We start from the raw sequence: 15030 nt of genomic DNA on the forward strand, positions 1-15030 counted from the left end.
CACTGGGTGCTGGGCAGGCGGGAGGAGTCTGCCCACTTGGGCACTGCTGGGGGGATGACCCTTAGAGAAAGGACTGCAATACCCAGCCAGCAACTTAGAAATTGTTTAAAAATTGTGTCTGAAACCTCGTGCAGTGGCTCACGCCTGTAATCCCAGCACTGTGGGAGGCTGACGCAGGCAGATTACTTGAGCCCAGGAGTTTGAGACCAGATTGGCAAACACGGTGAAAACCCATACCTACTAAAAATACAAAAATTAGCCAGGGGTGGTGGCTCACGCCTGTAGTCCCAGCTACTCAGGAGGCTGAGACAGGAGAAGTGGAGGTTGCATTGAGCTGAGATTGTGCCACTACACTCCAGCCTGGGCAACAGAATAAGACTGCATCTCAAAAAAAATAAAAAAGAACTGGCCAGGTGCTGTGGCTCACGCCTATAATCCCAGCACTTTGGGAGGCCGAGGCGGGCAGATCACCTGAAGCTGGGAGTTCGAGACCAGCCTGACCAACATGGAGAAACCCTGTCTCTACTAAAAATACAAAATTAGCAGTGCGTGGTGTTGCATGCCTGTAATCCCAGCTACTTGGGAGGCTGAGGCAGTAGAATTGCTTAAACTCGGAGAGTGGAGGTTGCAGTGAGACGAGATTGCGCCATTGTACTCCAGCCTGCTGGGCAACAAGAGCGAAACTCTGTCTCAAATAATAATAATAATAATAATAATAATAAATAAATAAAATACAAACTTAGGCTGGGCCCAATGGCTCATGCCTGTAATTCAGCAATTTGGGAGGCTGAGGCGGGCAGATCACCTGAGGTCAGAAGTTCGAGACCAGTCTGGCCAACATGGCGAAACCCCATCTCTACTAAAAATACAAAAATTAGCCGGGTGTGGTGGCGGGCGCCTGTAATCCTCGCTACGCAGGAGGCTGAGGCAGGAGAATCGCTTGAACCCAGGAGGCGGAAGTAAGGTGATCCAAGATTGCAACACTGCACTCCAGCCTGGGTGATAGAGCAAGACTCTGTCTCAAGAAAAAAAAAAAGAACTTATAACAGTTTACATTCTTCCCTTCACTAAACTTTAAAAAAATAAAATAAAAATCGTGTTGGAATAGAAAATATTCACGTGACTCAAACACTGAGGGCAGAGAGAGGCAAGTCTCGCTCCCCCCTTCTCTCTGTCTCCCCCGCCCCCCCCCCACACACACTGTGAAAATCACTGTTAGCGGCTCGCTCCCCCCCTTCTCTCTGTCTCCCCCCACCACACACACACACTGTGTGAAAATCACTGTTAGCGGTTTCCTGTTTGTTTCTCCAGAATTTCTTTACAGAAAATCAAGCAGGCCGGGCGCGGTGGCTCAAGCCTGTAATCCCAGCACTTTGGGAGGCCGAGACGGGCGGATCACGAGGTCAGGAGATCGAGACCATCCTGGCTAACACGGTGAAACCCCGTCTCTATTAAGAAATACAAAAAACTAGCCGGGCGCGGTAGCGGGCGTCTGTAGTCCCAGCTACTCGGGAGGCTGAGGCCGGAGAATGGCGGGAACCCGGGAGGCGGAGCTTGCAGTGAGCTGAGATCCGGCCACTGCACTCCAGCCTCCAGAGTGAGACTCCGTCTCAAAAAAAGAAAAAAGAAAAAAAAGAAGAAGAAATGAACCCCTCCCAACCTCCCAATTATAAATAGAGGGGGAAAAAAAAATCNCTAAAAAAAAAAAAAAAAAAAAAAAAGAAAATCAAGCAAATACCATGTGATTCTTGGTTTTCTCTCTTTTAACACAAACGGTGAAATCTTCTGGGCACCATTCTGCCCCTGCTTTCCCACCCACCCCACGCTGGAGGCCTCCTGCTCTGCACGGGGACCGTGCCCACGTCTGGCCATGCAGAGTGGCATGTGCGGGCCCAGCCTCCGAGCACACGCAGGCCAGTGCCCGTCTTCTGTTCGGACACACACTGCATTTGCGGCTCTGACAGACGCTTTCTCTGGCCTGGTTCCCACAGCTTCACCAACAGAACCTAGATCCAGATTTGCGATTTTTGCCAATACGAAAGGTAAAAAATGGTATCTTGGTGTAAATTAAAGCTTAAATTTTGAAAAGCCCTTAACCCAGAAATTCCTTTTTTTTTTTTTTTTTTTGAGATGGAGTCTTGCTCATTGCCCAGGCTGGAGTGCAGTGGCGCGATCTCGGCTCACTGCAAGCTCCGCCTCCCGGGTTCACGCCATTCTGTCTCAGCCTCCCGAGTAGATGAGACTACAGGCGCCCACCACCATGCCCGGCTAATTTTTTGTATTTTTAGCAGAGACGGGGTTTCACCGTGTCAAGCAGGATGGTCTCGATCTCCTGACCTTGTGATCTGCCTGCCTCGGCCTCCCAAAGTGCTGGGATTACAGGCGTGAGCCACCGCGCCCGGCCTCCTTTTTTTTTTTTTTGAGACGGAGTCTTGCCCTGTCACCCAGGCTGGAGTGCAATGGCGCCCAGCTCGCCGCAACCTCCACCTCCCAGGTTCAAGTGATTCTCCTGCCTCAGCCTCCTGCGTAGCAAGGATTACAGGCGCTCGCCACCACACCCTGCTAATTTTTGTATTTTTAGGAGAGATGCGGTTTCACCATGTTGGTCAGGCTGGTCTCATACTCCTGACCTCGTGATCTGCCCAACTTGGCCTCCCAAAGTGCTGGGATTACAGGTGTGACACACTGCACCTGGCCAGAAATTCCATTTTTAACAACAGCCATAGAGATGCACGATGACCCAGCTACAACACTGTTCACTGTAGCCATTTCTAATACAAAAATCCAAAATTAAGCTCAATGTCCTATGAGAAAGGATCGATTGGTTAAATATGATATGGTTGCCATACAGGGGAATGCTGTATTGTAAATCAATGTCACAGAGAGATGCCCAAGCTGTATCACTAAGTAAAAGAAGTTACGTATGTCTAAAATACTTCATAACATTAAATCATGAAATTACAGGTAAATTAACACATACTAAAGTACACTGTGCGTGCTTTTTTATTTTTTTTACTTTTTTTGAGACAGGGTCTTGCTCTGTAGCCCAGGCTCACTGCAGTGTTGACATTCTACGCTCAAAAGATCCTCCCACCTCAGGCTCCCAAAGTGCTGGGATTACAGGCACGTGCCACCACGCCCAGCCCACTGTGCACACTTTTTAAAACAATGACTATGGAACAAAAACATGTTAAGTTCTACATTAACCAACTACTGAAGGATGGCTGGGTGGGTTCCATGGTGGCCACAAAAAATCTATGTCCATGTCCCTGGAGCTCATAAATGTGGCCTTATTTGGAAACAGGGTCTCTGCAGGTATAATTAAATAAAGGATCTTGAGATGAGATCATCTTGGATTACCTGGGCCCTAGATCCAAAAACAAGTGTCCTTAGATGAGGAGAGACACAGAGGCAGGGACTGGCATGACCCAGCCACAGGTCAAGAGGCAGTGGAGTTGGAAGAGGCAGGCAGCCCTTCCTAGGCTCTTCCCGGTGCCTTCGGAGAAAGCGCCGACCTGCCGACACCGGGTTTTTGATTTTGGCCTCCGGAACAGTCAAAAGATAAATTTCTATTGTTTCAGAGTGCTTTGCTTGTGGTTCTTCCCCATGGGAATCACAGGAAATCAATAGACAGTGAGCAGGAGCAGGGTGCTACAGTGACAAATATCTGAAAATGTGGTTGTGGCTTTGGAATTGGGTAATAAACAGAAGCCGGGACATCTTGAGGCACACAGTAGAAAAAGCCTAGCCTGTCTGACCAGACTGTTGGTAGAAATACGGGCATTAAAGGTGCTTGTGGTGAGGCCTTAGAAGGCAACGAGGAAAGTGGAGGAAAGGTGCTTCTTACACTGAAGCGAGACTTCGCCGAATTGTGTTCACTGTCGGCTCAACAGAACTCGTAAGCAATGAACTTGGATATTTAGCTGAAAAGATTTCCAAGCAAAGTGTAGAAGGTGTGGCTTGGCTTCTTCTTGCTGCTTATGGTAAAGTACAGGAAGAAAGAGATAAATTGGGCCAGGAGCAGTGGCTCACGCCTGTAATCCCAGCACTTTGGGAGGCCGAGACGGGCAGATCACGAGGTCAGGAGATCGAGACCATCCTGGCTAATACGGTGAAACCCCGTCTCTACTAAAAATACAAAAAAAAACTAGCTGGGCGTGGTGGCAGCCCCTGTATTCCCAGCTACACGGGAGGCTGAGGCAGGAGAATGGTGTGAACCCGGGGGGCGGAGCTTTCAGTGAGCGGAGATCACGCCACTGCACTCTAGCCTGGGCGACAGAGCGAGACTCCTCTCAAAAAATAAAAAATTAAAAAATTTTTAAAAAGAAAGAGATAAATCGAGGAAGGAACTGTTAAGCAAAAAGGAACCAGCATGGGTGATTTGGGATATTTGCAGCCTATTTAGATTGCAAGAGATGCTAATGTTGGGAGGTTCCCTGTTAGGAAAGTGTGTTCTGCAGAGATGAGGTGTGTGACTCATGGGTCCATTCACTCATCTCAACAGAAGCCAGGAACAGAGACGAGATGATCCAGGGAGGATCCAAGTGAACACTTCTCTCTAATGGCCTGACTCCCTGTGACATACAGGGGAGACCCAGAAGGTTTATGAGAATGTTGTACCAGCGGAAATACTGCCTGCTTGGATTGAAGGGGACAGAGACAGGATGAAATGAAGGAAGGTATTGGGCTTCTGAGTCTACAGGCAAGAAACAGGATGACAGACCCAGGCAGCTGCAAACATGTGCTGTCCTTCGAGAAAAAGGAAGAACGACTCCAAGGTCAGAGCCTTAGGCCTAGAGGCAGAGGCTGGCAGAGCTGCAGGTGTGGCGGGGGGCACTGAGCCACAGAGGGGCATTCCCAGGCCTTGAAACCCCATGGAATTCGCCCTGCTGGATTTCAGACTTGCTTGGGACTGGCAACCCCTTTATGCCTTTATATTTCTCCCTTTGGGAATGGCGATGCCTAGTCTATGCGTAGTCCAACATTGCAGTTTGGAGGCATAAAACTTGCTTTCTAGTTTTACAAGTAAAAAGATGGAGAAAAATTTTGCCCCCATCTGGATCCTACCCAGAGCCTCACCAACACCTGATTTAGACACAACTTCAGTGATCATATTTGAGACTTCTGAGCTGATTAAATGTTGTTCTTCTTGCTTTTTTTTTGTTTTTTTTTTTAAGATAGGGTCTCATTCTGTCACCTGGGTTCAGCCTCCAGGGTTAAGCATCCTCCTACCTCTACCTCCTGAGCAGCTGGGACTACAGCCATGCACCACCACACCTGGTTAATTTTTATTTATTTGTTTATTTTTTGAGATTGAGTCTTGCTCTGTCACCCAGGCTGGAGTGCATTGGTGCAGTCTTGGCTCACTGCAACCTCTGCCTCTTGGGTTCAAGCCAGTCTCGTGCCTTATACACCTGAGTAGCTGGGATTATAGGTGTGCACCACCACGCCTGGCTGATTTTTGCATTTTTAGTAGAGACAAGGCTTCACCATGTTGGCCAGGCTGGTCTCCTGATCTCAGGTGATCCACAGGCCTCCCAAAGGGCTGGGATTATAGGCGTGAGCCACTGCGCCTGGCTGGGCTAATGGAATTTTAGACTTAGAGTTGATACTACAATAGGTTGAGACTTTGGGGCATGTTGGGATAAGAAACATTTACTTTGGAAGTGGGGCAGATATAAATTTTGAGGGGCCAGAGGATAGACTGTAGTGGGTTGAATGGAGGTCCCCAAAAGATATGTCTATGAACAATTCCCTAGAACCCATAAATGGTATCTTATTTGGAAAAAGGGTCTTTGCAGGTGGAATTAAGACAAGGATCTTGAGATGAGATCGTCCTAGATTACCCAGTGGGGGGGCCTAAAGCCAAAGCCAAGTGTCTTACAAGAGATGGAAGAGAAGCCACAGGGAGAGGGCCACGTGAGAATGGAGGCCGACACTGGAGTGATGCGGCCACGAGCCCAGGCACCGATGGCCACCAGGAGCTGGAGAGGCCAGGAACAGAGTCCACCCTGGAGCCTCCGAGGGAGCGTGGCCCTGCCAACATCTTGATTTTGGACGTGTGGCCTCCAGAACTGTAAGAGAATACATTTCTGTTGCTTTAGGCCACCCAGTTTGTGGGCACGTTTGACAGCAGCCACAGGAACCTAAAACAGGGCACCTTCTTTGGGGGTATTTGTATTCTGTAAACGACCATGCATTCTTGTGGCCGTCACGACAGTGGCATCCAGCTGTGTCTCTTAGGCCTATCCTGTGCCTGCTCTGTTAGCTTCCCAGGTAGCCACTCATTTAGCAAGAAAGAAGAGAAAGAGATGCACTTTCAAAAGGTCAAAAGACACATTCATTTGAAAAACAGAGCAGAATAAAAATCATAAAAGCCACACCCAGAGACCCTGACTGCAGATACCTCTTTCTGCTGCACCTGCAGACCCGCACTTTCAGCCCTGACTCGACCCACTCCCCCACCCAACCCCCACCCCCCATCTGCCCTGGTGTGTCCCTGTGGATGGCCTTCCATACCCTCACTGCCCCGCTTGGCCCTAGCCCGCCTGACACACCAGCCTGCCCAAGAGCACCCAGACTCAGACCAGCCACCCTGCTGCCATCCTGGGGCCTTCCTTTCCTGCAGCCCTGGCCCTGGGTCTGCCCCCACCCCGGGAGTCACACAGGGACACAAAGTGATCCGCATCCCATTCCTGGTCTTGGGTCCCCTCTGCCTCCGGGAAGCGGCAGCAACAGTCCTGCCAAGAGCTGCCCACCAGCTGGGAGGACTCTTCTGTAGCTAACCAGGACCCAAATCTCCAAAGAGCAAAGGAAGAGAAGGAGGAAGGAGAGCAGGCCCTGCAGGCTGATGTCCCAAGTCCTACAGGATCCTGTCTTCCCAGCTGGCTCCCTGCTTCCACCATCTGAATGCGTGTTCCCAACTCCCCTTCCGCCTGGTCTGCCATCATGCCAGGCCACTGCCCCTACAGATGACCCGGCCCATGCCCCATTTTGGGTTCCTGACCTCATGACTCACAGTCCCCGCTCTCCCAGCCCTGCATCTCCCTACCCACTGTGGGTCTGTGGGCATCAACCATGACCCAATGGTGGGAGATCTGGGCACCTGGCCCCATTAGCATCACCCTTCCCAGCCTCCTCCAGTCCCTTCTTGAGGTAGCTGGCCCCTGGCCCCTCTGCTGCCAGCTCCTCTTGGGCTTCACTGGGGAAACTGAGGCCACAGGGCACCACTGCCCACACCTTCCCAACAGCCCAACCCAGGGAAAATCTCCAGGGCCCTCAGTGGCAAGCAGCAGTCTCGACTGGCCAATGATGATGTGTGGCTGGGTAAATGTGAGCAACCACTCAGCATTCACCCTGGCCAGGAGATGCCCATGCCCCCTATGGCCATGCAGGTCCCTCAGGCCAAGGCCCAGGGAACTCCTTCCCCAGGGAACTCGGGCCAGTGTCCAGCTGAGGCTGTGCCCTGCTGTGGCCTGGCCTCCATGTCACCACTCTGTCCTGGAGAGGGTTCTCCCTCCCTGCCACCCTGTTGGACCCACCATAGCCTGGCACCAGCACGGCCTCCTGAGCACTTCCCACATGCCCCCAGCACCTCCAATCCGAAGACACCCCAAGCAGTCCCGCTGAGGTCCCCAACACCCCTCATCACCTGGTCCCAGCACCATCCAGGCCTCACCCTGCTCCCGACGTGGCCCTGCTTCCTCACGCTCCTCCCCGCTTCGCAGAGCCAGCAGGCCCCCATGGCTCTGCTGCACGGCTGCCCACGGCTCTGCTTCCCGGCTGCCTGTTCTCATAGGCCCCTAAGCTCTGGAGGACCCCAGGCTCAGAGCTCTGGCCTGAGGCCTGCCCCAGTGATGGCCTCCCAGCCCGGCCTCCCCACCTCAGCCCGGCATTTCCTGCACCCCAGTGTCTGCACAGGCGTTCCTATCTCACAGGCATCTCTGATTTTATGCACCCGAGGCTAAGTGCCGGCTCTTCCGCCCTCTCTGCCGCAGGCACATCCTCTCCACCCCAGGCTGCTCTCCACCTCCACAGCCACCACCCGGGTCTCCTCAGCCGCTCCTTGGGAGGCACCAGACCAGGATCTTGCAGGGGTCCAGCCAGCTCCAAGTCCACCTATCTCTCCCACCCAATGCTTGTTTCAAGCCACAGCTGCCACAGGACAGGGCTCGGCTCGGCTTGGGGGTACAGAAGTGCAGCAATGCACAGCCCCTGTGTCAGGAGGCTGGATTGGCAGAAGGGGAGATGTTTACAATCGTCCCTGTGAACCCACAAGCCCACAGCCAGACCCTATGAGCGTGACACCAAGCATGACATCGAGTATCCCTGAACATCTCGGCCTCAGCCCCAAGCAAATTCCACAAAGATTAACGACAGAGATGTTTTAAAAAATGCACCAGTGCTGGAGGCAGCTCTCAGCAGATGTTTTTACAAAAGAAAGCCATTTTAAGCATAGCATAAAATCCAGAAATCAGAAAAGACTGGTGAATGTTAAAAACTGATATGGCTAAAGAAACCACAGGCAGAATTAAACAAAAATAGATGCGTGGTGTGAGACCCGTCCACGGTGTGACCAGCTACTGGGGACACAGCGGGAACTTTCAAGGAGCTGAAAAGTTCTGTTCCATGAGGTGGTACTGATCACAAGCAACTTCCAAGTTTAAGCGAATACAATCGTCCCTCAGAATCAGCGAGGGATGGGTTCTAGACTTCCCATGGACACCAAAATCCACAGATGCTAAAGTCCCTGATGTAAAAAGGTGTAGTAGCCGGGCATGGCAGTAGCTCACCCTGTAATCCCAGTACTTTGGGAGGCCAAGGCAGAAGGATCCCTTGAACCTAGGAGGCTTTTTTTTTTTTTTTTTTTTTTTAGAGATGGGGTCTCACTATGTTGCCCAGACTGGTCTCAAACTCCTGTGCTCACGTGAGCAGCCCTGAAAGCATGATGGCAAGTCATAAAAGCCAGAAACAGGGCTGCATTCCATTTCCATGTGAACATAGAAGTTTAAGACCGGCCTGGCCAACAATGCTTTTGAATAGGCAATTCACAAAAGAAAAGGTGCAAATGGTCAACAAGTCTAGGAGATGTGCTCAGCTTAATTAATAATCAAAGAATTCAGGCCAGGCACGGTGGCTCATACCTGGAATCCCAGCACTGAGGCTGAGGCAGGTGGCTCACTTGAGGTCAGGAGTTCAAGACCAGCCTGGCCAACATGGGGAAACCCTAACCCTACTAAAAATACAAAAATTAGCCGGGTGTGGTGGCACACACCTGTAATCCCAGCTACTCGAGAGGCAGAGGCAGGAGAATTGCTTGAACCCAGGAGGCGGAGGTTGCAATGACCTGAGATCGTGCCACTGCAGTCGAGCCTGGGTGACAGAGTGAGACTTCATCTCAAAAAAAAAAAAAAGAAAACATTGGTGTAAAGTTTCATGACTTGGGTTAGACAGTGGCTTCTTAAATATGACACCAAAAGCACAAGCAACCAAGGAAAAAAATAGATACTGGAGTCATAATAATTAAAACAGACGTGCTTCAAAGGACACAATCAGCCAGGTGAGGTGGCTCACACTGTAATCCCAGCATTGTGGAGGCTGAGGCCAGGAGTTTGAGACCAGCCTGGCCAATATGGCGAAACTCCATCTCTACTAAAAATACAAAAATTAGCCAGGTACGGTGGCAGACGCCTGTAGTCCCAGCTACTCGGGAGCCTGAGGCACAAGAGTCACTTGAACCTACTCCAGTCTGGGTGACAGAGCAAAACTCTGTCTCAAAAAAAAAAAAAAAAAAAAAAGACTCCAGCAAGCAAATAAAAAGGCAAACCATAGAAACAGAAAATGTTTGCAAATCATATTTCTGATAAGGGACTGGGATCTAGAATATATAAAGAACACTTACAACTCAATAATACCAAAAGGCAAATTCTAAAATGGACAAAGGATTTAAATACACATTTCTCAAAAGATATAAAAAATGACCAACAATCACATCAAAGTGCTCAACGTCATTAGCCATCAGGAAATGCAAATCAAACCACAATGAGATTCCACTCGACACCCACTAGGATTAGATGTCTGCAATCAAAGAGTCAGATAATAACAAGTGTTGGTGAGGATGTGAGGAAATTGGAAACCTCGCACCCGGCTGTTACTGGGAATGAGGAATGGGGCGCCCACTTTAGGAAGCCATCTGGCAGTTCTTCAAATGGTTAAATATAGAATTACCACACAGCTGAGCAATTCCACTCCTAGGTATCTACCCAACAGAAATAAAAAACATACAACCACCCAAAAACGTGTATGCAAACGTCCATGGCAGCCTTACTCATAACAGCCAGCCCACTATCCATCAACTGATAAACGCATAAGCAAAAGTGGGCACTTCCACGCCACAGAACTGACTCCAGCGCGGGGCGGGTGAGGTGCTGATGGCGCAGCGACTTGAGCAGCCCTGAGAGTGTCCCGGCAAGTCGAAGAGGTCAGACCCAGGGCCAGTACAGGCCAGTACGGGCCAATCCATAACCACTGAAAGGAGAGCAGTGTTGCCAGGGGCTAGGTGACAAAATGTCCTGGAATTGACAGCTACCCAACTCCCAATCTACTAAAACCACTGAATTGGACACTTCGAATGGGTGAATGTTATGGCATGTGAATGACTTCTCAATAAAGCTATTAAAAAATACTAATAATCAGCATAAGGTCAACCTAATCGGTACTGACATGAAAAGCCATTGGCTCCAGAGGAAATCTCAGTCTGAGCTCCCTGTGAAGGGGCGGCCAAATCTGTGTGTTCTCTCCCGCCCTCTCTCCCGTGCAGCCGTCGCCCCAGCCGGGAGCCTGGGTCTCATCATTTTTCTTCGTATACTTCCACCCTGTTTGATTTTCTTCTTCTTCTTCTTCTTTTTTTTTTTTTTGGAGCGTTTTACTTTTGACAGTAAACACCGGCCAAAATTCCTCTCCAGTGAGCCCCAAATAACCTCCAGCCTGCCCTCTGCCAGCTGAGCACCAACCACTGCAGACGACGCCCTACGCCATCACCCACTCACCCGTGCAAACACCCTGCAGTGCTGGCTGAGGGCCTGGGGCCAGTGCCAGGGACACAGATAACCAAGCTCAGAGTCCAGGACAGGGGAGAGTGGGGACACATGAGGGGGCCAGGCACAATGGCACTGGGCAGGCCCGGGGCTGGCGAGGGGTCCTGAAGAGAGTGCAGGCCACAGGCTGGGCACATGCTCTGTGGGCACCGAACACACCCAGCCCCTCTCCAGGCCCACTTTTCCCCCAGACCAATGCAGGCCTCCCACCCCTGGACCCTGCCCCACACCAACCCCATGCACTCACCAACAGTACTCACCCCAGCCTCCTTCTCACCCCTGCTGCCCCTCCAGGACCACCTCACAGCAGACCTAAGCCCCACTCCCCGGCCTGCATTCATGCCCTGACCCTCCTTCTTTCTTCACTGACCGCCTCACCTCCACTCACCTGCATCACCACGACTCTCCCTTAGAACTGTCCCCGCCCTGCCTCACCCACCCCAGGTCTCTCTCCAGGCTCCCATGGGATGGCAGGACGGCCCAGCCTCTATGAGCTGTCACAGGCCAAGCTTGGGGGGCCGGGCGACTGGACACTTACTGGCAGCTGGGCCGACTGTCTAAGTCACCAGCCCACAGCCCTCAGCATGGAGGCCTCTCCCACAGGGCGCCCAGAGCTCTCCCACCACAGGCTGCAGTAGCCTCAGCCCCAGAGGAATCTGCCCTGGATGGGGGACAGGGAGAAGGGGGGGTGGTTGAGGGGCTCAGGCAGACAGGAAGTTGTTCTGGGTGGAGCAGTGGCCGACTGACTGTACAGGGAAGACCGGGGATTTCCAGGGGACAGCCAGGGAATGACGTGTCCAGGGGAGGGTCTGAGATGTTGTGGGGTGGGGGTGAAGGTCACCGGAGTGAGGGTCAGACAGGGAGCTGTCTCTGTGAGAGGGCAGAGTGAGGTGGAACCGGGGCAATGCCACAGAGGGGAGGAGGCCGGGAGGCCTAAGCCAGGGTACCTCCTCAGTGCAGGGATCAGCTGGGCAGGGGTCCCTGGGTGCAGGCCTGGCCTCCCTGCCTCCTCAGAACCACCAAATGCTGAGCTGGGCCCAGAACGGGCCCGCAGCTGCTTACCATGGAGGGACTTGGGTCTGCCTCGCTGTCACGGGTTGGGTGGCAAGGGGGGCCGTGCCCTCCCGCAGTCCCTCCACCCCAGGGACAGGAAGGGCCAAGGCTCCTGCCCTCTAGCAGGTCCAACGGGCTCATAGAGGCCAGGCCTGGAGAGGTGTAGGGCACACGGGCCACCTCTGAACTCCTGCACGCCCTCCTAAGCCTTGGCCCGTGGCTCCCAGACACAAGTACCAGCCCAGCCCCTCCTGTCCCCTTGTTGCAAGCCAGGAGCTAAGGGGATTTGGGGTGCCTGGTGGGCTCAAGGAGCCTCAGCACCTGCCTTGCTGTTTAGCCACTCTCAGGCCAGTGCCACACACATGCGGGCAGCTGCACCATCACGTGACGACTCCACTTCAGGTAGGCACCCCAGCACCCCCTGCCCCTCACCAGCCTCCACAACCAAGCCCAGAAGGCAGACAATGGGCCAAGACTGCAAGTGTGTCCAACACCAATCCTGGCCTTCAGAGGAGCTGAGCTTGGGAGGGAGGGCCCTGAGATAGGATTCCAGCAACCTCCAGCCATCTGTCTGGCTCACCCCCGGATGAATCAGAAGTAGCCCCCACCCTAGGAGGTAAAGAAAAGACATCCTGGGGCCAGGAAAGCCTCAGCACAATGCCCCGAACAGGCATTGTGCACCCTAGGCAGCCCAGCAACCTGACCAGACCAAGGACTCCAGGAGGAAACCATTCTGCACAGGTCCCGCACTTTGAACAGAGTGGTCAGCTCAGAAACAGCTGTCTTAGGGCTTGCCAGGAGGGCTGGAGCCAGGTGGGCGGCTGCTTCCCTGCCCTACACCCCAGCACCTTCCGGGTGCTCCCTCCAAGGCAGGGCTGGCCATGCACAGCATGAGCACCAGGCCGCCCCCTCAAGGCCTCCCCAAGGGTGCAGGAGTGTCTCCCCTGGCCCAGATGAACTAGTCACACAGGCAAAGGGGCTGGGCACAGCACTGTCAAAGAGAACCACAGCAGCACATCCACCCTGCCCCAGAGCCATCCACGGAGGACGCCTGAAGGAGATGAGTTCAGGGCACCATGAAACCTACCCAGCTGGGCAAGGCTGTGGTGGAGAGCGGCACCACGGGGCCCCAGCAGAACCTCTCTCCCTGAGCTGCCCTTGGGGGCAGAGCCAGCAAAACCAGCCAGGTGGAGCTGGAGCCTGCTCTGATCGGTTCTGCCTGGGGCCCCCACCACGACCTTCCCCAGCAGCTCAGTCCCTTGCCCCTAAGCCTCTGCAGGCGGAGAGCCAATGCTGTGTCCACAACCGCCTGGAGCTGGGCGACCCAGGCCGAGCCAGGCAGCTGGGTTGCAAGAATGGCAGGTGGGTGCCAGGGCCTGGGCAGGTCCAGGGGCTCCCCGTGAGCGTGGACTAGGGCAAGGGGGTCTGCCCAGGCACCAAACAGGAGGCACCAAACAGGTGGGCAGGCCACTCTGATGCTCCCCTAGTGAGGAAGGAGGGGCCACCATGACCCCTAGCCCACAGCTGTCCCCTAGGGAACAGAGAAGGGGTGTGTAGGGGGTGCCCTGCCAAGGAAGGGTGGCAGCCCAGGCCCTCACCAGTTTAGGGAGGTGAGGAGAGCCGGCAACTATGTGACCCATTGCCAGGCGGCAGGGCCTCCCCTGTCCCATGCAGAGGTGTCCCAAAGGAGGGGCAGGGGATGGTTCAGCCTCGACCCATGTGTCTGCTGGCCACAGACACCGGATCCTGGCCCAGACAGCCGACCCCGACAAGCCCTGAGCGCCCCCACCCGCCCGAGACCCGCCCCCACCCACCCGGGCCGCGCGATGCCCTATTAAGGGCATGGCCGCGGGGGCTCAGCGGAGCGCGCCCGTCCCTTCCCTAGGCACTGGCGGCCGTGGGGGGCGATCCAGGAGGACGAGGCCGGCGGAGTGGCCACGCTCGGGTCGGCGATCGGACCGCCACCGTGGACAACAAGGTGCTGGGCGGCTGGGCTGTCAGGAGCGGCCGGCCCGGCAGCGGGGCGGGGGGTCGTACCTTTGTACTTCTCGCGCACCTCCTCGTAGGCCTGGATGAAGTCCTGCTCGTCGGGCTGCGGGCCAGGCGTCAGCAGGGCGGCCATGCCAGCGGGCGCGGGGCGCGGGGCGCAGCGGAGCCTCCAGCACCCGGCGGCCACTCTGTCCCCGCGGCCGCGCGCGCCGCTTAAAGAGGCCGCCCCCGCCCCGCCCCCGCACCCAGGATGCCCCACGGGCGGGGCGGGGCTGGGGCCGCCGCGGCCGGACAGAGGGAGCCGCGTCTGGGCGCCTCCCCGCGGGCCGGTTCCGCGAGTTCCGAGTCCCGCACGCACGCCCCTTCCCGTTCCCGCCCGGGTCGCGGCCGCCGACACCCGGGGTCCTCGGGTGGCCCCTGCCCAGAGGCGGCCCCGACCTGTCTGTTCCCCGCCGGGCCGGCGACCTTACTGCCTCCGAGATGCGCCCCTGCCCGCCCCCCACCTCGCTTCCCGCGTGCAGCTGAGAACTTTCCCATTGCAACACTGGAGACGACTGAGTCGGTATAAACAACCCTTAAAACACCACACATAAGAAAAATTAAGTCCACAGGCCGGGCGCGGTGGCTCAAGCCTGTAATCCCAGCACTTTGGGAGGCCGAGACGGGCGGATCACGAGGTCAGGAGATCGAGACCATCCTGGCTAACACGGTGAAACCCCGTCTCTACTAAAAATACAAGAAAATTAGCCGGGCGAGGTGGTGGGCGCCTGTAGTCCCAGCTACTTGGGAGGCTGAGGCAGGAGAATGGCGTGAACCCGGGGGGGCGGAGCTTGCAGTGAGCCGAGATCGCGCCACTGCACTCCAGCCTGGGCGACACAGCGAGACTCCGTCT

The 15030-nt window shown here is 54.5% G+C and overlaps 1 protein-coding gene across 2 annotated transcripts in view; it reads right to left on the bottom strand.

Annotated features, from left to right (window-relative positions):
- The window catches only part of PLEC (plectin), a 60860-nt gene that overhangs the window by 44399 nt on the left and 1431 nt on the right, over window positions 1–15030 (bottom strand). Inside the window, exon 1 of one of the 2 annotated variants that reach the window (XM_025393328.1) lies at window positions 14187–14322. The exons of the other annotated variant lie outside the window; for it this stretch is intronic. Within the exon in view, the coding sequence (XP_025249113.1) occupies window positions 14187–14271 (85 nt within the window). The 5' untranslated portion in view covers window positions 14272–14322. Of the gene's footprint in view, window positions 1–14186; window positions 14323–15030 lie in introns of those variants that run through there. 2 annotated transcript variants of the gene reach the window in all.

This window comes from Theropithecus gelada, chromosome 8 (genome assembly GCF_003255815.1).
Source record: "Theropithecus gelada isolate Dixy chromosome 8, Tgel_1.0, whole genome shotgun sequence".
Taxonomy (NCBI): Eukaryota; Metazoa; Chordata; class Mammalia; order Primates; family Cercopithecidae; genus Theropithecus; species Theropithecus gelada.